Source organism: Notolabrus celidotus, chromosome 17, assembly GCF_009762535.1.
Source record: "Notolabrus celidotus isolate fNotCel1 chromosome 17, fNotCel1.pri, whole genome shotgun sequence".
Classification (NCBI taxonomy): Eukaryota; Metazoa; Chordata; class Actinopteri; order Labriformes; family Labridae; genus Notolabrus; species Notolabrus celidotus.
The window spans coordinates 29,382,713-29,409,834 of NC_048288.1; the positions used below are offsets into that span (position 1 = coordinate 29,382,713).

General features: G+C 41.8%; 1 protein-coding gene across 1 annotated transcript in view; it reads left to right on the forward strand.

The window, feature by feature from the left end:
• Positions 1-27,122, forward strand: part of LOC117829337 (cadherin-6-like) — a 113,032-nt gene that overhangs the window by 30,715 nt on the left and 55,195 nt on the right. The window contains exon 2 of the mRNA XM_034706966.1: positions 7,183-7,575. Within this exon, the coding sequence (XP_034562857.1) occupies positions 7,339-7,575 (237 nt within the window). The 5' untranslated portion in view covers positions 7,183-7,338. The remainder of the gene's footprint in view (positions 1-7,182; positions 7,576-27,122) is intronic.

A 27,122-nucleotide genomic window follows, 5' to 3' on the forward strand; every position in this document is an offset into this window, starting at 1 on the left:
CCTAACCCCCCAGCTTCTAGTGCTCGCAATTTGCCTCATAAGGGGAAAGCAGGGCATGCCTTGGCTGCCTCTGGAAGACAGGTAGCGTAATGGATGGGCCAGTCTCCCAGCCTGACTGCTGACGCTGCTCTGACAGGACGTTTCTACCTCTCCTTGACTCCTTCCCTCTCCCCGTTTGCCCCTTAGTCTTGTCACGTTAACTACATCTGATATCAAAAACTTTTAGCAAGTAAGTTCCACATTGCCCGAACTCCACTTCGGCATCACATCCAGAGGGCGTAAACAAACACCAGGGTAGGAGTTTTAGGTTAGGGTTGTATTTCTCCCTCAAGTCAGTTTGGGGCTGTCTGGGTTGCTCAGAATCTCAGGTGTCACCTCACACCTCTACTCTAATCTAAAGGTGTATTTCAACCAAGAGACCTGGGGTCTTTTAGTCTCCAGAACTACTTTCCCCTGAACTAAAAGGTTCCTGTGCCTCCATTGTGGTCTGCGTTTCAAACGCAAGTAGATTGTGTAAATCAGGCCAGTGACGTATGCAGGGAAAAAAAAAAAAATGCACTACACCACCAGACCAGTAGAGGGCAGTAAAACAAAGAGGAATGCCATTCATCACAGATGACACCATAGAAGCAAACGGACAGGCAGGTATCATTATGAGCAACACAACAGTTAGCCTGTTAGCATGAAGAGACTCAGCTGGTGCTGTTTTAGATGGTGCTATATTTCATCACAGATGGATTCACTGAATCAACACGTGAGAGGAGATAAGCGCGAGTAGCAAAGACGTTTCAACACGGCTTTAAAATCCTTTTGAACTCAAAAAGCGGTGGCAGAGATCAGACGGTGTTTTGGTTTAAACAGCGACCCTGTTAACTGAGAGAAGACTACTGTTACAAGCTGCTAAATCAAGAGAATCACAGCTTCTTCTTTTGAAAAGTAAAAGTACACACACATACAAAAAAGATAGAACAAATGAAAACTAATGAAAGAAGGAGAAATCAAGTGAGTCACAGATGGAAAAAACAATGTTTTTTGGAAAAATTGAAGATTTTTTTTTTTTTTTTAAATGACAAAAAAAAATTTAAAGATTTATTTTTTATTTTTTGTTTTGAAAAAAGAAATTTGAAAAAAAAAAAAAAAATTGACAAAAAAAAAATTTGAAAAAAAAATTTGGAAAAAAGAAATTTTGGAGAAAAAAAAATTGACAAACATTTTTTTAATTAAAAGTTGACCTGGAGCCTGTCGGAATAATACATTTTCCTCATATTTGAAATTGTGCTCCAAAAGCAGAAAAACATGAAAAAAAGTGAAAATTTTGCTCCTGCAGTGAAAACATGGAAAAAGCAATAAATGAATCAACACGTGAGAGGAGATAAGCGCGAGTAGCAAAGACGTTTCAACACGGCTTTAAAATCCTTTTGAACTCAAAAAGCCGTGGCAGAGATCGGCCGGTGTTTTGGTTTAAACAGCGACCCTGTTAACTGGAGACTCTCAGCCGGATGCATCCCTCATAAACGTCTTTAGACGATCATTAAATATCTGATGAGGATATTTTGAAATCTTAATAAAAACTTAACTAGTTTGCATTCCCAGGAACTCCCTCTGTGTTTCAACAGCTGTGTAAACTCCACAAACACTGACACGTTCAGCTGAAGGTCTCCAGTTTACAGGGTCACTTTTAAAACCGGAACACCGGAAGGAGAGACGCATTCACGGTGGGGCTGAGAGAAGACTACTGTTACAAGCTGCTAAATCAAGAGAATCACAGCTTCTTCTTTTGAAAAGTACACACACATACAAAAAAGATAGAACAAATAAAAACTAATGAAAGAAAGAGAAATCAAGTGAATCACAGATGTGTGTGATGTTCTTGTGGACGGAGGGAGGAATAAAAACACTGCGGTTAATCTACCAATCAGACACGTTCAGCATTGCAGGCCCTTCCCCCTGAAAGTCCTGGGACCTATGAAAAGTACTACCCCCCTAGCAGGGGCTTTTTAGGGGGGAGATTAACTACCCCTGAACTAAATTTAGACCCTGGGTCTACTGGTGGAAACACACGTAGTTCAGGGGTAAAGTTCCTAGAGCTGCTAAATTCATATTATTGACACAAAAGCAATTGAAACAGCTGTTAGTTGGAAGAATTGGCTCCACTGTTGAAGCCTTTCGGTGCTCAACTTTGAGTTTTAATCAATAAACTGATGGATGAACTCATTGAAGAGACCTCTACTTTGAGATCTGTGGTTGAGGAAAGAGGCCTACAATGAACACATGATGAAGATCTGCTATTTTGAGGAGCTAAACTAAAGCTGGTTAAAGACTATTCTTGGTTTATTTTGGTGTTTTGACTTTTCCAGACAAAAAAAAAGGGCCTAAATTCAAGAGTTGGAGCCACAGAGATCTGCTGAACTGTCCAAAAGTTAGATGATTTGCTTCTTTTAACTTGTAGTATTTTGCGGTGTGTGTTTTAGGTCATCATGCATCGTGAACATTCTCAATTTCCAATTACTTGTTTGCAAAAATAAGTTAGTTTATCCCTTTTTTCCCCCATGCACGATTGCGTTCCAGCTCTCCTGCTCATTAGCATCTCACAGTTACACTTCTTTAAAAAAACGTGAGGACAATAATGTGCAGAAACTTGGGATTGGTATAAAACTTCTCCTAATCATCACTTTGAGGAAACAGTCCCCGAAGCGTATTCACACGACGCTGGAATCTGTGTCCTCGACGAACACCCGGGCTGCGTCTGCAGCAGAGAAAGGAAACTGTCTTTGTAAACATCTGCCAGAGGAACACACACACAGCCAAATAGCTGAAAACACAAAACTATATCAAACTCTCCATTTTGTTTTGAACCAGCTTTTTTTTAACGCCGCAAACAGCTTGACAGACAGGCACAGAAGTGAAAAATATGCAGCTACTGTATTTTTGTTTATCCAGCCAACAAAGACGCCCAGCCGACATCAAAACCCCCTGTTGGAAAAGTTGCTATGAAGCTGTCCCAGTCGATGTGGTGAGACATCTGTTTGTACAAAGCTCAGCAGTTGTTCTGTGACATCGCTTGATGTTTTTGTTGCTCATTTCTATGGAATCAGGTTTTCAAATACTGGAATTGGCTCTGGTATCTAAGATGAGACTGTGATTACTCCCCTGAAACCTGCACCTTTTCCCTCACACTCCTTTTCCCTCACACTCCTTTTCCTCCAGTCTGCCTGGCGTCACAGGTCAGGGTACATCGTTTCCTCTTTTCTGAACATTAAGTGCAAAGGGAAGCCATCTAGACCCCTTCGTACGTACATCAGAACTAGACTTTCGCCCTCCTCTCCCACACCCACTCCCTCCCTCCCTCCTTCCCTCCCTCCCTTCGTCTTCTGAGAACGTGCGATAGGGAGACACGCCGCAGACGCTCCCCAGCGGACCCGCTGATAACCCTCCTTCCACATCCCAGTCGAGGAACACTAGCGGCCTGGATATCGCCCAGCCGGAAAGGAATAATGAGAACAAAAGCAGAATACATGGCCTTCTTTCTTTTCCTACCCCTCCTCCTCCTCCTCCACCACCTCCGTCCTCTTGTTCCCGATTTCCTTTTCTCACATTCGCCGGCACATTCTGCGCCGGCCTTCAGAGAATGAGGAGAGAGGGTGGGAGACATGATTGAGAGACGGAGAGCAGAGATACTCCGGGGCCCGCGACAAGGCCCTTCTCTGTGGTTTGCAAACAGTCATTTTGTTCGGTATCTTTACACTGATCTTAAGGTAATAAACTGGGGTTGACATTGCCCAGGGTCTCCATTGGCATTCTGCTGGGCCTGATAACAAAGTGTGCAGGAGCAGATTGTTTAAAAAGATAGAACGGCTGCTCCACACAGAACCCTGCGCTCTATTAGATGTTGATTCAGAAGCTTAATGTAGATAAAGTCGCCCTACACATGCTGTACAAGATGTAAGTCTATACATTGATGTGTAATAATTCTAATCTGATATTTATCAGGTTAGGCAGCTCTCTGCCTGCCCGTCAATCACATGACTGACATGCAACATGTGCACATGAATGTATATCAGGGCTCGTCCGGGTGGGTGGGTGTGAATGTGTGCAGGAAAATCAATCACATGAAGAGCTGCTTCCATCATGTCAGACTTGATTGCACCACATCTTTTTTTTGTCGATGTGTCCGTGTGGAGGGAGAGCTTTAACTAATTGGTTTTATTTGTTAATCATTATTTTGTGAGGATTTTTATGTCAGAAAATTGCTCATCAATGTGTCCCACAATTCAAGGCAACATCCTCAAATGGATGCTTTTGTTAGAAGACCTTACTAAATATAAACTCACATATTCAAAGTTTGATTCCAATTTTTGGTCGGAAGGATTCACAAAAAAAGCAATATTTTCAAGGTTTTTCAAGTAGCATTGAGGAAAATATTTTGCTACTTGTTTTGATGTATTTTTTCTGCACTGATACGTCCATGCAGCTGCTTTTTTAACTTTGTTAAAGATTGCTTTTCTGCTCTGCTGCACTGCCATGCAACATGTGCTGCAGACAGTGCTGAAGGTAGTGTTAAATAGAGGTAGCTGCAGCGCTCTCTGCTGGCCAGATTTCATGATTACATTGTTTTTTAGTGACTCTGAGCACTGTGTGCTGTAATAAATGTTCTGCAAGGAAAATAATAAATGGGTCATTAAATTCACACACCTTCATTCCAAGCGCTTTTGTACATAGCTAACTCGAATTAATCTTCGCTTCTGTATATACTTTATTATTACATTTTTTTTATTTTATTTTATTTATTTTTACTTGATCTTATTTAATTCTATTTTAATTTTTTTATCTTTCTTTAATTTTATTTAATTCTATTTTTTAATCTTTATTTTATTTTATTTTTTTTATCTTTATTTTATTTTATTGGATATGATCTTTATTTTATCTTATCTTAATCTATTCTATTTTATCTTATTTTATTCTATTTTATTTTATTTTTATTCTATTTTATTTGATCTTTATTTCATTTTATTCTATTTTATATGATCTTTGTTTTTGTCTTCATTTCATTTTTATTTGATCTTTAATTTATTTTACTCTATTTTTATTTGATCTTTATTTTATTTGTAATTTATTAGTATTTACATCTTATTTTATTCCTTCTTCTTTTAATATCTAACTTTCCTACATGTTTATAAGAGCTCTGAAAGGCCCGAATTTCCCTCCCAGGGATGAATAAAATATTTCTGATTCTGATTCTGAAATATAGGGAAGAATAGACGCTGATGCATGCTGGTATTTAATCAGGATGCACTGGGAAAATCAGGGCTGATGCAGGTGTCAAAAATAATTTCGCTAACTCTCACATCTTTATTTTTTGCAACCTCTCTCATTTTTTATGTCACTTTTTTTAAATGTGCTCTGAGACTTATTCATGAGAAGCTATAATGACATCAAAATGACTAAATCTGCATCCAGAAATCAATCAATCAATCCATCAATCAATCTTTATTTGTACAGCGCCAAATCACAACAAATGCTATCTCAAGACGCTTTTACAAACATAGGAGGTCTAGACCACTCTATGTCAAATTATGAACAGAGACCCAACTTCAAGACAGGGTAAGACTCAGTCTGACCCCACCTTAATCCATCATGAGCATTGCATATCACAGTATTTAGCTAGTTACAGTGGTGAGGAAAAACTTCCTTTTAACAGGCAGAAACCTCCAGCAGGACCAGACTCATGTTAGACAGCCATCATGCCTCGACCGAGTTGGGCCTGGAAAGACAGATAGAGGGGAGTAAGAGAGAGAGGTGATAGTGATGAGACGAGTCGTAGAAGCTGTTGCCGCTGGAGTCCAGCACGTCCGTATCAGCTGGAGTCCAGATCGTCCGCAGCAGGAGGACGTCTACGGCAGCTCAGAGGAATCTACGAGACAAGGGAGCTCAGGGACTCCAGAAAGGTCTATGGTTAGTAACTTTGATGGGACAGGCAGAGTTAAAGTAAGTGATGAGGGGGTTGGGGGGAAGGGGGTGAGCTGGGATCCCAGTGTGTCAGTGTGCCAGTTCCCCCCGGCAGTCTAGGCCTATAGCAGCATGACAAAAGCTGGTCCAAGCCTGATCCAGCTCTAACTATAAGCTTTATCAAAAAGGAAAGTTTGAAGCCTACTCTTAAAAGTGGAGAGGGTGTCTGCCTCCCGGACCCTGACTGGTAGATGATTCCAAAGGAGAGGGGCCTGATAACTGAAGGTTCTACCTCCCATACTACTTTTAGAGATTTTAGGTACAACTAGCAAGCCTGCATGTTGGGAGCGTAGAGTTCTAGAGAGGTAATAGGGCACTATGAGCTCTTTAAGATACGAGGGTGCCTGATTTTTAAGGGCTTTGTAGGTTAAAAGAAGGATTTTAAATTCTATTCTACATTTTATTGGGAGCCAGTGTAGAGAAGCTAGCACTGGAGAAATGTGCTCCCTCTTCCTAGTTTTAGTCAATACTCAAGAAAGTGTTGCATGTCCGCACATCTATGTCCAAAATCTCTGAAATCACAAATGCACGACACAAATTTGTGATTTGCTGCAGCAAAAAGCTCTGCAAACGAAGACATCGTACATTTTTTGCATTATCCCTGGATTTTGGATGATTTCAGGCGGCGATTGATTCGTCTTGTGCCAAAGGTCACTTCAGATCTACACCGGGCATCTTAAGGTCACCGGAAAGTGGAATGTTTAACAGTTTGTAGAAAACTGCCTGAAGCATGCTTGAGAGAGAGAGGGAGAGAGAGAGAGAGAAAATAAGTTTGTGCCATGAAACCAGGTCAATTGATTTTACTAAAACAGTCTATGGTTTGTCTGCACTTATCATTTTCATTCTTGTTCACAGTGTTGCTCCAGTCTGGATTTGAAGTCTGCTTTTTGTGTTAAATTTCTATGATTTTAGTCTTTTAACTCTCACTTCCTGGATCTTTATCTTTATTGATTTTTTAGGGGGGAAAAAATGCTTGAGGCCAATATTTTGAAAGACAACTTTTCACTCCCTATCTGCACTTAGGTTTGATTCAATTTCAAAAGTAGTGCATCTTCAAACGGCCCGGAGTTTGTCTTGACTGTGGGTTTATGAAACAAAATAAAGAGCTTGTTCTGTAACAAATTGCTGCCTATCCTCCCAGTATTGACGCTCTGCTTTCCTGTGTAAATGTTCCAGGTGCTGTTTGCCGCCCTGCGAGAGTCTGAGGAGCCCCCTTCCTGCTTCAGTAGATTACAGCATGTGGACTGATCCAATACTCTGACCAGAAACCAGCGGACTGAGACGACCGAGGGAGGCGGAGAAGACGGGCGGGTGTGCGGCGGTGGTGTGGCCATGGATGGAAGGAAAGTTTGTGTGTTGATGGTGCTGTGGGTTATAGCGCACCTTAGCTCACCGGGGTTTGGGCTCAGGGCCTTGAGGAGGACTACAGGGGGGCGGAAGGGATCCACGGGGCTTACAGGAGAGGACGCCAATGGAGTGCCGCTCAGACGCTCCAAACGAGGCTGGATGTGGAACCAGTTCTTTTTGTTGGAGGAGTACATGGGGACGGACATGCAGTACGTTGGAAAGGTAGTGTGACAACCTACTTTCTCTTCTCTCTGTTTCAACACACACACACGCACACACACACACACACACACACACACACACACACACACACACACACAAACACACAGGACCACATCTGTCACATCTGCAATAAAGGCAGTGGGAGACAACAGCTGCTCAGTGTGATCACACACATTCACGTACATGATCTGATATACCTGATCCCAGCGTGCTCTGATTACAGCAGCTCCATGAGTTGTTCACAGATGAGTCCAGGACAGATTAGCTCAGCTGATCTGAAACTGAATATAAAAGCACACAATGAACATTAGGACGACACTTTGGCACAGGGATATGGACGCAGCCAACAACAATAAAGAAGAAACACTTAAAATATGTTACAAATGTTAACACCAGTTTGCTTATTTTTTGTTTAACCATCTACACAAGACCCAATTCATAGTTTTCAGTGACCACTGGAAGCCTGGAGGGCCAAAAAAGACCGTAGTAACCCCCTGTCTAATATAATTAATCCACATCTCCTCCTCCCATGGTTTTCTTTCTCAGATCTTACAGGGATATTTCAATGTTTTTGAAGTGGGGTTGGATGAGTTTTATGTCACTATAATTGTACTTGCAACAATGGATGCAGCTCAGCTCAGCCCCTGTAGGCAAGGCAAGGCAAGGCAAGGCAAGGCAAGGCAAGGCAAGGCAAGACGAGGCAAGGCAAGGCAAGGCAAGGCAAGGCAAGGCTAGGCAAGGCAAGGCAGGGCAGGGCTAGGCTAGGCAAGGCAAGGCAAGGCAAGGCTAGGCTAGGCAAGGCAAGGCAGGGCAGGGCAAGGCAAGGCAAGGCAAGGCAAGGCAAGGCAAGGCTAGGCCGGGCAAGGCAAGGCAAGGCTAGGCCGGGCGAGGCGAGGCGAGGCGAGGCGAGGCAAGGCAAGGCTAGGCTAGGCAAGGCATGGCAGGGCAGGGCGAGGCGAGGCAAGGCAAGGCAAGGCAAGGCAAGGCAAGGCTAGGCTAGGCAAGGCAAGGCAGGGCAAGGCAAGGCAAGGCACGGCACGGCACGGCTAGGCAAGGCAAGGCAGGGCAGGGCAAAGAAAGGCAAGGCAAGGCAAGGCAAGGCACGGCTAGGCTAGGCTAGGCAGGGCAAGGCAGGGCAGGGCAAAGCAAGGCAAGGCAAGGCACGGCACGGCAAGGCAAGTTTATTTGTATAGTGCATTTCATACACGAGGGCAACTCAATGTGCTTTACATTAAAACATTAAAAGCATTGGAAACATTCAGACAAGCATACAAGAGCACACTTAAAATCACAAATATAATAAAACAGAAAAGGAAAATTAGAAATATGTTAAAAATAAAAATAAAATTTGCATTTAAAATGGGTTTAAACGAGCTAAGATAGGAAGTCAGTGGCAAATAGGGACTGAAAGCAGACCAGTACCTGATGACCTCAGAGGTCGAGGTGGTTCATACTGTAGCAGCAGATCAGCAATGTATTTTGGGCCTAAACCATTCAGGGCTTTATAAACCATCAGCAGGATTTTAAAGCCTATTCTCTGACAGACAGGAAGCCAGTGTAGGGATCTAAGAACTAAAGTGATGTGGTCTACTTTGTTGGTCCTTGTTAGGACTCGAGCAGCAGCATTCTGTATGAGCTGAAAGACCCCGTTACAGTAGTCTAGTCTGCTAAAGATAAATGCATGCACCAGTTTTTCTGCATCCTGCTGAGACATAAGTCCTTTAATCCTTGATATATTCTTCAGGTGATAGTATGCAGACTTTGTAATTCTCTTAATGTGGCTGCTGAAATTAAGGTCTGAGTCTAAGACTACACCAAGGTTTCTGGCTTGGTTTGAACATTTCATCATTGCAGAGAAGGAGAAACTTCTGAGCTAAACTGGAGAGCAGGAGAGATTCACACGTTACCTGGTGGTGCAGGTGATGAACTGAGAAAACTTCTAGCTGTCACAAGTAAGACTTAACAACAGTCCCTCTAGACCTTTGGGAATTAAGATATACTAGCAGATCACAAACTAGTGTGGCTAGTATAATTAGGGACATAAAATTCATACAACCCCACTTCTTCAAAAACAATGAAATATCCCTGTAAGAAGCAGAACCTGGGCTTGTCTCTTCGTCATATAACTGAAAAACAACTTTCCAGCACTTTTTAAGTTTTTAAACACGTAGTTGGTAGCAGAGTCCGGTCACTCCCTGTAGCCAGGAGCAGTAAGAAGCCATGTTTTGCCCTCCAGGGGGGGGCAGTTCCATAAGTGTGTGACGTCAAGTGAAAACTATGAATATCACCTTTAACCAGAGCTGGATATTAGCCTGTCTGATGTTGGATATTGGAGGACCGATACCAAGCGGCAACCTCCTGTCTTAAAATATGAAGCCCATGCTGAAGTGCTGAAAACTGCAGTTCATCGAGTGTCCACTAGGGGCTGGCTGCAGAAACACCAGAAACCACATACACACCCATTCAAAGAAGATGATCTTTATAGTAGAGATAAACATGTTTACAGCCTGGTTCTCAGTAGCTAATTTCTTCATCCCTATTTGCATCATTTTGAGGCATGGCAGGTTGACTAACTAGCTGTTCCCCATTAGGTTAAATGCAGCTCCATCTCTTTGCCTGTATCTGGTCCATATTTTATAAAGGCTGTTCTTTAAACTTAGTCAAATCCCTCTTCCTGAACCTCCCAACCTCTCTACTTTAAGATGGACCCAGGTCTCATGGGGGAGATGGGAGCTGCTCCCTCAAGAGCCCCCTTGAAATTTCATCTGAATTTAAACTCTTGTCACTGTTCTGCCATTTCTGACAGCAGTTTGGTCAGCCTGGAATAAAGGAAGTACTCTGTAGTGGGTGTCAGCAGCCATAACAACTCACCACCGTCGAGAGGAGGAGGAGGAGGAGGAGGAGAATAACGGCTCAAAGAGAAACTTTATTATCAAAACAGAAAAAAAACAAGACAGAGATACCGAGTACACAGAGAAGGGAGAACAACCTTTGTTCTCCATCCCATTATACCAGAACAGACTGGAGGTGGGCGGGTTGACAAGGCCAAGTGGATAAGTGATCTGTAAGAAGTGAAGACAGCAGACCTTTTTAGTGACAATATGTTTGCAAGGAAAAACAAAGGAACAACTTCCATTTGACAAATTGTAACTTCCAGCTGACCCGGCCTTGGTGCACAGAGTCTAGTTATCACTCTCTCTCCTTTATTTCACCTTTATCAGCATCTTTTCTTTGTTTCTTCTTCTGTTTTCCAATTTCCTACAAGCAACTGCAGACACCACTTTAACTTTTTACATGGAAAAATCTTTTTTTTTTTGTCTATTTGGTTCCATGCTGTCAACACACATTTAGAAAAACAGAATTCGGCCATGTTCTGAATTTGAATCCTCCCAATCTGCCAATCCAAATGAATGCAAAGTTGACCAAGCTGATAGTTTTCTTTTTGCATAACAGCCTCACACAAAAAAAAATCTGTTATATAACTTTTCTGTTGTTTTGAAACAATCTACTGGTAGAAATAAATGAGACAACAGCCAGTGAGTCAGCTTTTTTAAGCTAGCATGCCAGTGAGTCAGCAGATTTTAAGCTAGCACATCAAACAGTAAGACATTTCCAACCTACTACTTCATTACTGTCTTAATGTAACAGTTTCTCTGTTTTTTAATGCATCATTTAATTGTATGAAGGATTTTTATCATCATACATCCAGATGCCAAGCCAAGATGTCCAAGCTTAGCTAGCAGCTAGCCCATAAAACTTCACCGAAAAGTGTTGTCTCATTGGATGTTCTACTAGTTGGAATTATCAGGTATGTGTGTTTTGGAGAAGAGGAGAACTTTTCAGAGAATTTAGCTCCTGGAAACGAAGGAATTATATCCAAAAACTGAGCTAATTTTGTTAGCAACAACTATGCTAGCAGCCCTGACATGTTTGTTAGTGTTTCATTAGGACCTGAGGGCAAACCAAGTAAACAATGATAGTTTAAGAGATGCTAAGAGCTAACAGCAAGTGAGTCAGCTTTCTTTTTTAGCTAGCATGCCAGTGAGTCAGCAGATTTTAAGCTAGCACATCAAACAGTTAGACATTTCCAACCCACTACTTCTTTACTGTCTTCAAGTAACAGTCACTCTAGTTAGTTTAATATGTCATTTAACTGTATGAAGGAGTTTTATCATCCTGCATCCAGACATTAGAGAGATACATGCTAAGATGAAGTTAGCCCAAGCTTAGCTAGCAGCAACCCATGAGGCTCCATCGAAAAGTGTTGCTTCATTGGATGTTCTACCAGTTGGAATTATCAGGTATGTGTGTTTTGGAGAAGAGGAGAACTTTTCAGAATATTTAGCACCTGGAAATGAATGAATTATATCCCAAAACTGAGCTAATTTTGTTAGCAGCAACTCCGCTAGCAGCCCTGACATGCTTTGTTAGCTTAAAACCGTTGTAGAGACAGATTTTCAGGTGTGTTTGATTTAAAAAGGAGAACAACAGAGTGTTTCATTAGAATTTTGGTGCAAACAAAGTAAACAAAGAAAGGTTAAGAGATGCTAAAAGCTAACAGCCAGTGAGTCAGCACCTTTTATGCTAGCTTGCCAGTGAGTCAGCAGAATTTAAGCTAGCACATCAAACATTAAGACATTTCCAAGCCACCACTTCTTTACTTTCTTCAGGTAACACTCGCTCCAGTTAGTTTACTATGTCATTTAACTGTATGAAGGATTTTTGTCATCATACATCCAGTCAATTAGAGAGATACATGCTAAGAGGAAGTTTGTGCAAGCATAGCTAGCAGCTAGCCTGGAAAGGTCCACCGAAAAGTGTTGCTTCAGTCAATAAGTTACCAGCTGGAATTATCAGGTAGGCCTATGTGTGTTTTGGAGATAAGGAGAACTTTACAGATAATTTAGCTCCTGGAAATGAAGGAATTATATCCAAAATATTAGCAAATTTAATGCTAGCATGCCCTGGAATGCCTTGTTAGCCTAAGAGTTTTGGAGAGACACAGATTTTTCAAATCTAACAGGATTATTCTTTTTTTTTTACTTCAATATCAGGTGTGTTTGATTTAAAAAGGGGAAGAACAGAGTGTATCATCCGGCTATTAGTGCAAACAAAGTAAACAATGAAACTTTAGGACATGCTAAGAGCTAACGCCGCCAGTTCAGGCCACTCAGACCACCTGTCCACTGAAGAGCATCAAGGAAACGCAGATTTTAAATATATGACTTGTGTTTTCAGCACATTACTGCTTCTAACACAACATTGGTTTGCATTTGAGAAGCAGAGAGCAGAGATTTCTGCAGATAATTTGGCTGCTCAGATAACATAAGAGAAGAAATGGATGAAAAACTGCGCTGGAGCCCTTCTAGACATATAAAGTGCACTAAAGTGCTTCGGAGAGACAATGTTTTATACTTTTACTGATGTTTTCAGACTTTTGAACATTTGCAGAATTTTTTTACCTCTAAAAGTGAGGACATATCCTTGAAAACAAGTGATGGAAACTTTTAAATAGTTCTTTAAACTGTCTTTTAAAGTGACAAAAATGATCAGTTTGGTTTCTGAAGGTTTACGTCATTACCAGGATGGTCAAAGTGTCAGAATTATATCTTGTGTTTTGCAGTATTTCCAAACCGCTCTACCTCCATAAAAGCGGCCGCTGAAAAGGAACGAGCTGCCCTTAATGAGACGCTTCAAAACAAATATTATCCAGTACATGAGTGGATCATTCTGTCTGTGAGGATACGAACATCATCCCATCATCGCAGAGTCGACATGACAAGCTGCTCCGATCAGCTAATGCTCATATATCGGACTTCCATCCGTCTATCCTCGGGCTTTGTTTGCTGTTGGCTGTCCGATGCGTTTTGTGCTTACTGTCAGCTCCACTGCTGCTCGCTGATGTCCATTCCACTCACATCAAGCCGTCCTAAAGCGGGACCGTCTTGCCCTACGGTAGAATATGACTTCCTCCCTAGGTATTATTTGTTCAACAAAATGAAAACACAATGTCGACCCAGATAACATTGGGGAGGGATGGCGGTGGAGGGGGTGGGGGGGTGTATGTACGAGAAGAGGAGCCAAATAATGCTTGCTTTACATGCAGCCGTGCGGAAGTCAAGATATCCGTCTCCTCTTCCAACCTACTGTAATTGAGGAGATTGCGAAGCGTCGTTGCAAGGTCAGGACGACTGAGGGGAGGAAGAAAGGCTGTTTTGTGAGCGGAGCTGAATGGGAGCTGGTGCTTTGCATTCCTATCGTGTGTCTGCGGAGGATAGAGCCGTCCAACCAAATGAGATTCTGCAACATACGTCCTCCCTGACTGAGCGTTGACTTTCAGCCCCCCGGACTAAAAGGATTACAACGCTCGCTATGGTATGAGGCGAGCAAATACAGGGTGGTGGTGGTGTGGGGGGGGTGGGAGAGAACAAAAAAAAGTTGAAAAGAGTGAGAAAAAAAAAACAGTGAAAGAAGATCAAAAGTAAGCACAGAGCATGATCAAACCACTTTGTCTGCAGAGAGTGGTGATTGATGTGCCACTCGTCCTTTTAGCTTGTAAAAGGACTAATAGCAAAAGAGGAATGGATTATCTGAACGTGGTATACACTTAGAGAGCCAGAGGCTGCGGCCTAAGAGCTCGTCCTCCTGAAGACGCCATTAAGGGATCAACCTTAGAGCACCACACTTAATCATGACTCTGAGCGCTTGTTGTTTCACCCCCCCCCCCCCTGCCAAAGTACATGCAGCTGGGCGCTCTTCCCTCATTGTCGACTCTCTAGCCAGTTGTCACATAGGATTGCAGCGTGTAGATCTTATCTGATTGCAATTACTGTTTGTTAATTGCCAGATAAAGTACGTCTGATGAACGAGGCCCTTAAAAAGGAATAAATGGCTTTTGAGTTGAACACATGGTTTCGAACTTGGGCATCTGTACGCTCAGGTGGAGGCTTGTTTGGCTCACAATGCGGTAGAGGGAGGAAGGGAGGGAGGGGAGGGAAAGAAAGAAAGAAAGACAAAAACTACTAGTAACACAAAAGAGAAGGCTTTTGTCATTGCAGGAGACACTGTGGCAGCTAGAGAACACAGCATGGAACAAAACCACTTTTGTTTGTGCTGAAAAAAATGAATCGGAAATAACACAATGGCAGGTTATTATAAACAAGGGAGCAGCTCTTGACACGCAGTAAAAGATAGAATGATGAAACTGTGCTTGAATTACAACATCCCATCTCCAGTTATTTGGTAAACCCAATCTCCTCCGCTTGCCTCTCTTTTTTCTTTCTTTCACCCCCCTCCTCCTCCTCCTCCTCCTCCTCCTCCTCCTCCTCCTTTTCTTCTTCACGACTGCTTTATCGAGTTGTGAGGCGCTAACAAATGAAACTTTAATCTTTCCTGAACAAGCATAACAAAGGCAGTTGGAAGAGGAAGGAATTAAGAGAAGCGATCGAGATGAGGGAGGGAGGGAGAAAAAAAAAAAAAGGAGACGCTGGCGGTGTCTCGTTGGGGAGCTGGTTGGCTGCTAATCTTGCTAATCTTGCTGTATTGGCCAATGATTTTCTCCTCTCCTGCAGGAGAGGGGGAATCGTACACTGCCTCTCATTAGCAGGCGAGCTGCATACACGCCTCGGAGGGCCCTGGCTGTCACTGGGGGAAGAGAATGTTTGTTTATTTCATTATTTCTTGCTTTACCAAAGGGCACATATCCACTGAAAATGGTTAATGGCCTGTGGTTTAGGAGTGTTTGTGCTGTACTATCATATCTCATAAAGTATTTACAGCCCCTGATAGGCCCCAGTGGTTCTGGGCCTGGTGGGTAGACTCCTCCATGTAGTCCTTAGCATGCAGACACTAGCCCTCAGAAATGGGATTAAAATCATGTGAGAGGGGAGGATGAAAAAAAAAAAAGGCAGATGAACAAAGACATAATATGCTTCCCAGTCCTGCATGACTCAGCAGCTGAAGCAACCTGGAGGGAAGGACTGTAGCGTCTCATGCTTGCAGAGTGGAAAGGTGCAGGGATTTGTGTGTTTATTTGCAGGGGGTGGGGTTGGTGTCTGTTCTTGCTCCCCTATTACCAGCTGCTCACCTTGGCAAGGAGGCAAGGAGTTTGCAATATGGCACAGGCCTTGCTGTACCCGCAGCCCATGGCAGCCCCTCGCGGTCTCCAGCGGCGACCTGGAGCACACATTGGCAGTGTTTGTTGATTAGGCGATAACTTTCCGCATGTGTTGCTATGAGCGGGAGAGGGTGCAACTTCAATTATGCTGCTCTCCGTCACGGGTTGGAAGAAAGGGTGTGATGAGGTCGTGCAGAGACGAGGCCCCGGCAAACATCTGTCTGACAACGTTGCAGGGGTGAGGCGATGTCTGTGCGAGATACGCCAACATCACATCAGCACCTTCGATTGTTTTTCACGCTACCGCCTGCCTGCTACTGTTCTGAACACCTGTTGGTTTTGTCAGGGGGAGATTAATTGATTTTTATAATCAAACGCTCAGGCTTTTATCTGCCATCAGTTGACCAAGTTATGTTTTAATCAAAGCTGAGGGATTTTACAGCAGAGCAGGGCCGTGTCTAATAATTTAGATGTAGCAGGGTCAGGAGCACAAAGTCCCCCCCTCGGCCCCCTTTGACCAAAAATGCACAGAAAAAGGCAAATTACTGATAATTCTCAATAACTGATTTTTTTCTAACTCTCCCACCTTAAATTTGATATAATTTACAATCCAACTTTCATAAATAAATTATAATTTTTACATTTTCATGGTGTTATTTCTTGACAAAGGGTCACAAAAAATGACTAAAGGAACAAAAACTTAAATAGCAACTCTAATTTATGAAGTAACAGTAATTTTAACAGCAAACAAACTTCTCTTCCTGATGTTTTAAAGCCTTTAAAGCTTCTTTAATCGCCATTTTTCAAGTTTCTTTGTATCTAAATTGCAAATATTAAGTTGTATTTCTCCAAATTGGGTTGTAAAACATCTTATCTTGACAAAATCAAAGAAAAGAAAACAATTTTTTGACCTTCCTTTTACAGAAATCCACTTTTTTTGAGGATATTCCAAAAAATATGTGTCCAAAAAAATAGGATAATGCAGTTTGTTGCACTAGAGTTGGAAAATTAGCTCTATTATAAGAGAGAATACCTGAAACAGTTTTTTGTGCATGTTATAAAAACAACTTTGAGACAAATTAGTTTCAATGAAAGAGTTTTTACAGCGTAAGAAGGTGAAATGTAATCTGCTGGTCCTTTAATAAGCCCAGGAACTAGCCTCATTCACGTAATGGTGCAATTTCAACTACATAAGGTTGTGAAAATCAGATCAATAACTGTTCTTTTTAACCCTCCCAGCTCACATATATTATAATTTACCAGCCAACCTTCTTAAATAAATGTTATATATTTTAAAAATAAAAGAAATGCACATTTTTACCTTTTCATGACATTATTTCTTGACAGAGGGTCACAAAAAAACTTTAGGGAACAAAAACAGAGACCAAAATTAAAAGCCACTCTATTTTATGCATTAATAGTCTTTTTAACAGCAAACAAACTACGCTTCATGATGTTTACAAGCCTTAAAAGCTTATTTTCTTACCGTTTTTCAAGTTTCTTTTTATCTAAATTGCAATATTAAGTCATATCTCGTAAAATTGGGCTGTAAAACATCCTATCTTGACAAAAGCGACCTTCCTTGTGCAGAAATCAACTTTTTCTCAAGGATATTCCAAAAATATGTGGCCAAAAAAATAGGATAATGTTGGTTGTTGCACTAGAGTTGGAAAATTAGCTCTATTATAACAGAGAATACCTGAAACTGTTTTTTGTGCATGTTATAAAAACAACTTAAAGACAAATTTGTTTCAATGACAGAGTGTTTACAGCGCAAGAAGGTGACATTTTATCTGCTGGTCTTATAATAAGTTCAAGAAATAGCCTGTTTTATCTCATTGTACAATTTCAACTAGCTAAGGTTGTGAACATCCATAAAAAATTCCAACAAACACAGAGTACACAGCCTCCTGATATGGGTAGTAGCTTTTGGCCTTGCAGCAAAGATTAAAAAATGTGTTGACAATCGTTAAAAATGAAAATATTTGGATATTTTTTTATCTTTTCATGCATTACTGCATATGCAGTAATAGTAATTTTTCAGCAAACGAATACTCTTCATGGTGTTTCAAAGCCTTTCAAGCTTTTTAAATACCCATTTTTTTAGTTTATTTGTATCTGAATTGTAAATATTAAGTCGTATCTCTCCAAATTGGGTTGCAAAACAGCTTATCTTGATAAAAGGAACAACATGCATTGGTCCAAACATTATTTTGACCGTTCTTGTGCAGAAATCAATTTTTTTTCAGGGATATTCCAAAAAAAAATGTGTCAAACTAGACTTGGAATATAACTCTATCATAACAGAGAATACTTGAAACTGTTCTTTGTGCATATTTTGAAACAGATTGATGTTTTGCATGTTATAAAAACAACTTAAAGACAAATCTGTTTGAGAAAAATCATTTTTTACAGTGTAGGAAGGTGAAAGTTAAACTGCTGGTCCTATAACAAGTCCAAGAACTAGCCTTATACATGTAATTGCACAATTTCAACTAGCTAAGGTTGTGAAAATCCTCAAAATTCCCACAAAGAGTACACAGCCTCCTGATCTGAGCAGCAGCTTTCAGCCTTGCAGCAAAGATTTCAAAAAAATGTTGAGAATCCTTAAAAATTGGGAATAATTTTGATATTTTTTGTGAAAAAATAAGAAAAAAAAAAGTCCACAAAAGGAAGAATTATGCAAACTGACATTACACCTTGAAGTCTCTGCAGCCCTGACTGCAAATCTCAAGTTTACACATCAACAGACATTTGAAAGGCTATTTTTGTGCACAGTCTGAGGCTACCATCTGGCTACATAGAAGGCAGCCAGTTCTCGACAGGCCAGGACACAAGGCCTTAAAGGCTAACTGGCTAATTGCCCTAAGCAGCCCATTTCCAGTGCCATGTTTTTGGCCTAACTGGAGTGAAGCACAAATGGTGTCCAGATCGAGTCGGCGCTAACATTTGCTTCACTTGAAGCTGATTAATTTCACAAACAAAGACGGCTCGCTTAAAAGTTCTCACGCGCAGATGTCTGATGAGTACCACTCCACTTCTCAGCCCACTTCAAACTGGAAGATGAAGCACGAACGGAACAGAAATAAATACCATCCACTGTGAAAAAATGCCAACCATTGAAAATATTTTGGTATCACGAAGCAGAGAAGTCTAATTGAGTGGAAGGTTTTAGAATATGTTGCATATTTTCTGATGTTATATCGTTCTCAGAGAATGCTCAATAGTTTTCTTCACAGCTGAAAAAAAAAAAAGAGAGAGAGCGCTTTTTTCTGGGTTGTAGTGTCCTTAAAGTCTTGTTTTCTTTAAACATGTGAGGATGTTTGATGTTGCATCAGATGCAAATCAACTTGTTTCAAGCATCGTCTGAAATCAAGACTCATTCCTGTAGATGAGAGCGGAGCTGGTCCTTGTTCTTTCTTCATCAAGATACAGACACTGAAATATCAAAGTGTGTCACTCTCTGTCATCGTTTTTTGAAATTAGCCTCCTTTATTGAAAACTAGAAGCATATTCATATCCAAAGCTAACACCAGGTGTCAATAAATCAGCTCAAGGATACACACTACCAGTCAAAAGTTTGCACACACCTTCTCATTTTAATCATTTTCAACATTGTAGATTAATACTGAAGACTTGAAGACTCCTCTGGATTACAACAGTAGTCAAATAGGGCTATCCATTGTGTGCTAACCCTACCTCTGAACAACACAACTGATGGTCTCAAACACATTAAGAAGGCAAGTCATTCTACAAATGAACTCTTGACAAGGCTCATGTTCATTAGAAACCATTCCAGGAGACCACTTCATGAAGCAGACTGAGAGAATACCAAGAGTGTGCAAAAGCTGTCATGAAGGAAAACGAGGGCTACTTTACAGAATCTAAAATATAAAACATGTTCTGCTTTGTTTAACACTTTTTTGTGAATTAAATAATTCCATATATGTTCTTTCATAGTGTTGAAGTCTTCAGTATTAATCTACAGTGTTCTAAATATTTAGAATAAATACAAACCCTTGAATGAGAAGGTGTGTCCAAACTTTTGACTGGTAGTGTATAAAGCAAGCTTCCTAATGTCTAACAAGATGCTAGGAGCAGCTTTCTACTTATGGGAGTCAGAAAATAAAGATAAAAAACATATCACACAGAATTATTATCTTGAAGCTCTAAGTCACCCACTAAAGTGACTCTGCAGAAACTCCTTCATACTCACTGTCAGAGGTTTGAGAAGAGGAATAACATTGCTTTTGTTGCTCATGTCAACTGATTGTGCTTTTAGTTTAAGAACTTAGCTATACACTACAAGTCAAAAGTTTGCACACACCTTCTCATTCAATGGTTTTCAGTTATTTGAATTATTTTCAATATTGTAGATTAATACTGAAAACATCAAAACTATGAAATAATCTGGATTACAACAGTAGTCAAATAGGTCTATCCATTGTGTACTAACCCTACCTCTGAACAACACAACTGATGGTCTCAAACACATTAAGAAGGCAAGTCATTCTACAAATGAACTCTTGACAAGGCTCATGTTAATTAGAAACCAGTCCAGGAGACCACTTCATGAAGCAGACTGAGAGAATACCAAGAGTGTGCAAGGAAAAAAAGGGGGCTACTTTACAGAATCTTCACTAGCAAGGACCACGCCACACAAGGATATAAGTTGAACATTTAATGAATTAGTTGTGCGTGGTGTGCCCAGCAGAAGGAGACTCAGGATGGGGGTTCCGTCTCAGCGTTATCCTGCCGGAGCTGATCTTGACCCAGGTCGTACCTGGAAGTAGACAGGGCATAGAAGGAGCGAGCACGAGTTGAGTAGGAGAGGACAAGGAAATAGGTTAAGTGCAGTAGAGTAAGGTGAGGGAGGGTGGGTTGAAGAATCACGGACAAGCAGTTGGAGTAGGCTGGCTACGTTTAAGAAGGCTTGTCAGGTGATTGAGGGTGTGGTTTAGGCGTGGTCCTGCTCCCGAATCTAAGTTAACACCTTAACTTCATTAAAATATAAAACATGTTCTGGTTTATTTAACACTTTTATGTTAATTCAATAATTCCATATATGTTCTGTCATAGTTTTGAAGTCTTCAGTATTAATCTACAGTGTTTTAAATATTTAGAATAAATACAAACCATTGAATGAGAAGGTGTGTCCAAACTTTTGACTGGTAACAAACACACGTGCAAATAGAATATGTAGATTTTAGAGATTAGGGTGACGCGGGTCTGTTAATATGTTCTTATTCAATGAATGAAATGTGGAAAAGGCATCAAAATATAATCTGACTTCAGTTCTCCCTCTCACCAACTGCGGCGCCAATTTCCCCCTGCCTCTAAAATGTACGTACGCCTGGGTCAGAGTTTGCTTACTGGTACTCACATTTTCACGTCAAGTTTGTTTTTTACATCCAGAACTCTGCCGCCCGCCTGCTCACCCACACCTGCTCCCGTGACCATATCACCCCTGTCCTCCAAAACCTCCACTGGCTCGCTATCAAACAGCGCATACATTTCAAAATCCTCCTTCTCACCCACAAAGCCCTCCATAACCAGGCCCCCTCTTACCTCACCGACCTGCTCCATCACCACACCCCCTCCCGTAACCTCCGATCCTCCAACGCCCACCTCCTCTCCCTACCACCTGACACCAAGCACCGAACCTTGGGGGACAGAGCTTTCTCTGTCGCCGCCCCCCACCCTCTGGAACACCTTACCACTTAACATTCGAAACTGCCCCAACCTGTCCACCTTCAAATCACTCACCAAAACCCTCCTGTTTAGAACTGCTTTTAACGTATGATTGCTTTTAAATGTATTTTATTCATGTTTTTCTTCTTCTTCTTGGCCTCTACTATTCAACATCTACATGCTCCCCTTAGGTCAGATAATAAGAAACAACCAAATAAAATACCATAGCTATGCAGATGACACACACATTTACATCACCATATCACCAGGGGATTATAGTCCCATACAAACACTGAGTAAATGCATTGAACAAATCAATGACTGGACGAGACAGAACTTTCTTCAGTTAAACAAAGCAAAAACTGAAATGATTGTTTTTGGAGGAAGAAAGGTTAAAGGTTACTGCTCAGCTCCAATCTGCACAGATGAAATGTTCAAACCAAGCCAGAAACCTTGGTGTAGTCTTAGACTCAGACCTTAATTTCAGCAGCCACATTAAGACAATTACAAAGTCAGCCTACTATCACCTTAAGAATATATCAAGGATTAAAGGACTTATGTCTCAGCAGGATGCAGAAAAACTTGTCCATGCATTTATCTTTAGCAGACTAGACTACTGTAATGGGGTCTTTACAGGACTCCCTAAAAAGTCCATCAGACGCCTGCAGCTCATACAGAATGCTGCTGCTCGAGTCCCAACAAGGACCAAAAAAGTAGACCACATTACTCCAGTTCTTAGATCCCTACACTGGCTTCCTGTCTGTCAGAGAATAGACTTTAAAATCCTGCTGATGGTTTATAAAGCACTGAATGCTTTAGGCCCAAAATACATTGCTGATCTGCTACTACTTTATGAACCACCTCGACCTCTGAGGTCTTCAGGTACTGGTCTGCTTTCAGTTCCTAGAGTCAGAACGAAACATGGTGAAGCAGCGTTTAGTCATTATGCTCCACATATAATGGAACACACTCCCTGAAAGCTGCAGGTCTGCTCCAACTCTCACCTCTTTTAAATCAAAGACTAAGACTTTTTTATTTACCACTGCCTTCCTATCTTAGATTATTTTAACTCACTTTAAATGAAAATTTTTATGTAATTTTTAATATATTTCTAATTTTCCTTTTCTTTTCTGTTTTATCATATTTGTCATTTGAATTATGTTATTTTATGCCTGTCTGAATGTCTCCAATGCTTTTAATGTTTTAATGTAAAGCACATTGAGTTGCCCTCGTGTATGAAATGCGCTATACAAATAAAGCTGCCTTGCCTTGCCTTTTTATTATTCTGTTGTTTTATATGATGTTTTTATCCTTTGTGCAGCGTCTTTGAGTTTTCAGAAAAGCGCTTTAAAAATACAATGTATTATTATTATTATTATAAATCACAAACAGTTTTCACGCCCCGTTTTGTGCGTATAAAGCAACCTTTATAAATGAGACCCCTGGTCTGGTTTTAAGCCCCTTTTTTTTACAGACAGAAGGATATTATAAGATGAGGTTATTTTTTTAATGCAGTGCCCTGTGCTAATGGACATAGCGTCATGCTCTCTGCCTTTTTTACGATTTGCTACCATAGGAGGGCAGAGGAGAAAAGGCGAGCTATTGACTTGCCGGGGCTTCTTGGTGACCAGACTGACTGCCCATGTGGCTTTCTTTTCTCCCCCCTGTGACAGTTTAATTGTATTTTCGATATAAATTGATCAAAGAGCCATTGTGAATGCGCGTCGGGCTGTCGCATTGATTTCCGGAAGAGGTTTTTTCTTCTCCCCCCTCCTCTTAATTTGAGTAGAAGGGCAGCAGTAAATTCTCCTCCTCTCCCCCCACCCAGCAAGGTGGGCAACCGGGGAGGGACGGGGTCACTGCAGCGGGCGCCGGAGTTCGATACTCCGCGCTGACTTGTAATATCCTTCACGCGGGGAGAGTGAGGAGGAACTCTTCAGAACCACAAGATCTCTCTGTTTCCATAGAAATGACAGTCGACACCGCATATGTCACACTGTCTATCTCACATCTCGGCCCAAAAGGAGAGGGGACTCAACGGTTATTAACTGAATTGTCGTGCCAGCAGAGATAGGCAGCTTGATAGACAATCATAGAAAAGGACATTGCAGCTCTAACAGCAGGAGAAAGATAATAATGTTGAAGTGGATTGTTTTCAGCCAACTGAGTCTCTGTTTGGAAGCACTTTCTGTGAAACAGAACACAAAAAAACAAATGAAGGATGTTCTCAAAGCTTTGTTAGACGGAGAGGAAAACAAGGTGTGTTTTTTTTTTTACCAGACTTCAAGCGGGTTAATGAAACAGTGCTCCTCTTTTTAGATCCTCTCTCTTTTAATATGTTTATTCTTAAAGGCACTATGAGGAGTTTTTAACTGGCTGAGAAACAGACTGAAACTGATACTGATGCCTCTTTATGACCCTCAAAAGCAAACAAGACCATCCACAACAACACTGATACTTTCTCTGTTGTCATTGTAATGCCTGGAACTTCTCTGAGGGGGGTAGGTGTCAGAACAGATGATTGACATCTCGCTTTAGAAACACCCTTTTTTGGCTGTTTTCATGGCATATAATCACATTGTAAGATACCTATATTACCAAAAGTATTCGCTCACCCATCCAAATGATCACAATCAGGTGTCCTGATCACTTGGCCTGGCCACAGGTGTATAAAATCAAGCACCTAGGCATGCAGACTGTTTTTACAAACATTTGTGAAAGAATGGGTCGCTCTCAGGAGCTCAGTGAATTCCAGCGTGGAACTGTCATAGGATGCCACCTTTGCAACAAATCCAGTCGTGAAATTTCCTCGCTCCTAAATATTCCACAGTCAACTGTCAGCTTTATTATAAGAAAATGGAAGAGTTTGGGAACAACAGCAACTCAGCCACGAAGTGGTAGGCCATGTAAACTGACGGAGAGGGGTCAGCGGATGCTGAGGCGCATAGTGCAAAGAGGTCGCCGACTTTCTGCACAGTCAATTGCTACAGAGCTCCAAACTTCATGTGGCCTTCAGATTAGCCCAAGTACAGTACGCAGAGAGCTTCATGGAATGGGTTTCCATGGCCGAGCAGCTGCATCCAAGCCGTACATCACCAAGTGCAATGCAAAGCATCGGCTGCAGTGGTGTAAAGCACGCCGCCACTGGACCATAGAGCAGTGGAGACGCGTTCTCTGGAGTGATGAATCACGCTTTTCCATCTGGCAATCTGATGGACGAGTCTGGGTTTGGAGGTTGCCAGGAGAACGGTACATTTCGGACTGCATTGTGCCAAGTGTGAAATTTGGTGGAGGAGGAATTATGGTGTGGGGTTGTTTTTCAGGAGCTGGGCTTGGCCCCTTAGTTCCAGTGAAAGGAACTTTGAATGCCTCAGGATACCAAACCATTTTGGACAATTCCATGCTCCCAACCTTGTGGGAACAGTTTGGAGCGGGCCCCTTCCTCTTCCAACATGACTGTGCACCAGTGCACACAGCAAGGTCCATAAAGACGTGGATGACAGAGTCTGGTGTGGATGAACTTGACTGGCCTGCACAGAGTCCTGACCTGAACCCCATAGAACACCTTTGGGATGACTTAGAGCGGAGACTGAGAGCCAGGCCTTCTCGACCAACATCAGTGTATGACCTCAACAATGCGCTTTTGGAAGAATGGTCAAAAATTCCTATAAACACACTCCTCAACCTTGTGGACAGCCTTCCCAGAAGAGTTGAAGCTGTAATAGCTGCAAAAGGTGGACCAACATCACATTGAACCCTATGGGTTAGGAATGGGATGGCACTTAAGTTCATATGTGAGTCAAGAAAGGTGAGCGAATACTTTTGGTAATATAGTGTAAGTCTAAATGTTAAAAGACAACAGGATGAGGTTATTGTCTGAAGACACTTATTTTGCATGTACAGGACACGAGATAAGAGGTATCACTTTGTCCACAAGGGGGCGCCATAATCGATGCAAGCTAAAAGTTCCTCACAGCAGCTTTGAATAAAGATTTCACAATACATTGTGTATTGCTGTGTCTTGGTGCACAGCTACATGTAGCTATGCTAACTAGCGCTAGCACTTATCCATGATAAATAAAAATCATCCACTAGATCTTCAAATCTGCAGACGTGGGGAGTAAAACCGACCTTTGTGTTTATTAAGACAGCCTACAACTAGCATGCCTCCCTCCTAAGCTCCTTGTTAGCACACATTTGTGCAGGGAATGAAAAACAGGAGGAGGGGTTGAGTTGTATTTTATACAGTCTATGGGCTGAACAAGCTCCGAGCTCTGACTTCCTGTTACAGACCGGATGGCGTTGTGACGTATGAAAAACACTGAAAACTGAAACGGCTGGTTTCAGCACACATTTACAGAAAGGTGGAGAAATCAGAACAGGGGCAGAATGGATGTTTTTCATTCTCGGGGGGTTTGTAGACAGGGACACATATTTCAGGTAGAGAACCATTAAAAAGTCCATTTTGCATGATATGTCACCTTTAATGTCAGGAGGCTCCATTTCTGGAGAATAGTGAGCCGTGCCGCATAAAGAGCAATTCTAAGAATGTATCTGTGTTTTCGTTGATAGGTTGAATCTAATCCCAATACAAAACTAAATGGGTTTAAAGGAACATCCATTTCATTTTTCTTTCTAGATCCTAATCTGAAAGAAAGGGAGCTAAGATTCTGCAACACACTCGACCGGCTGGGTTAGACAGACACAGAAAAGGAATGAAAACATTTTTTATTTTTTTTTTAGCGGCATTCAAGCAGGCGAACAAAACAGTGTTAAAGATGCTAATCCACAAAGCTGCTCGTCTCGCATGTGCCAGCTTTGCCCCTGATAAAACAGCATGAATTAGTAAAGCTTCCGAGCACCTGGGATGAAAAGCTTTTTAATATATGATGAGAAGAGGAGACTTTGCAATGTCCTCCCACGTGACCTAGCTTGCAACGCACAATAATTCCCCCTCAGTCTGTCCACCGGCGGAGCCAAGAAACGCGTGTAGACACAACAACAGCTCACGCTCGGAGCGAAAATATGCATTCAAAGCGGCCGGGGGAATCAAAAACGTGGCGGCTCACTTGAGTTAATGAGGTGTCAATAAGAGAGAGCTCAGAATGATGTCCCGGCGCCCGTTTATGATTGCAAACATTCAGATGGCGTTTCCCCCTGGTTTGTACTTAGCCAACACGTGCCCTCCTTTTTGCCCTTTACCTCCCTGTGCAATTATGACCATGTCCTTGGTTATTAAAGGGGGTGGAAGGCAAGTAGGCAGGCAAGCAGTGGGAGGGGGGGGGGGAAAAAACTGACTGGACAAGCTTTTGATGAGTTCTCTGAGATAAATATGTTGGGGGGGGATTTGGTGCTGGAATTAAAATGTCAGCGCATGCTAAGCTGCTGTTCATGCAGAAAAAAATTAAACAGGAGATAGAGAGAGAGAAAATAATAATGAGAAGCTGCACAGACAAGTGGACTCTCGTGGACTCTCGTGGTCCTCTGGCATGTTGGTCGTGTTGCAGATCCATCAGGGGGATTGGCAGGCGGTGAACGTGGTGCGGCGGTACTCGTGCCGGTACTTCACAGACTTCGACCCCCACTGGCATTCTGTTTTACAGCGCTGTGAAAATGCCAAACGCGCACACGGCCCCCGCGGCAAAAAAAAAGGGCTCGGTGACAACCTGTACGTAACAGAATCAGCACAAGGCAACATTTTCTGAAGCCTCTGGATATTTGGCATGAATATTGCATGCGT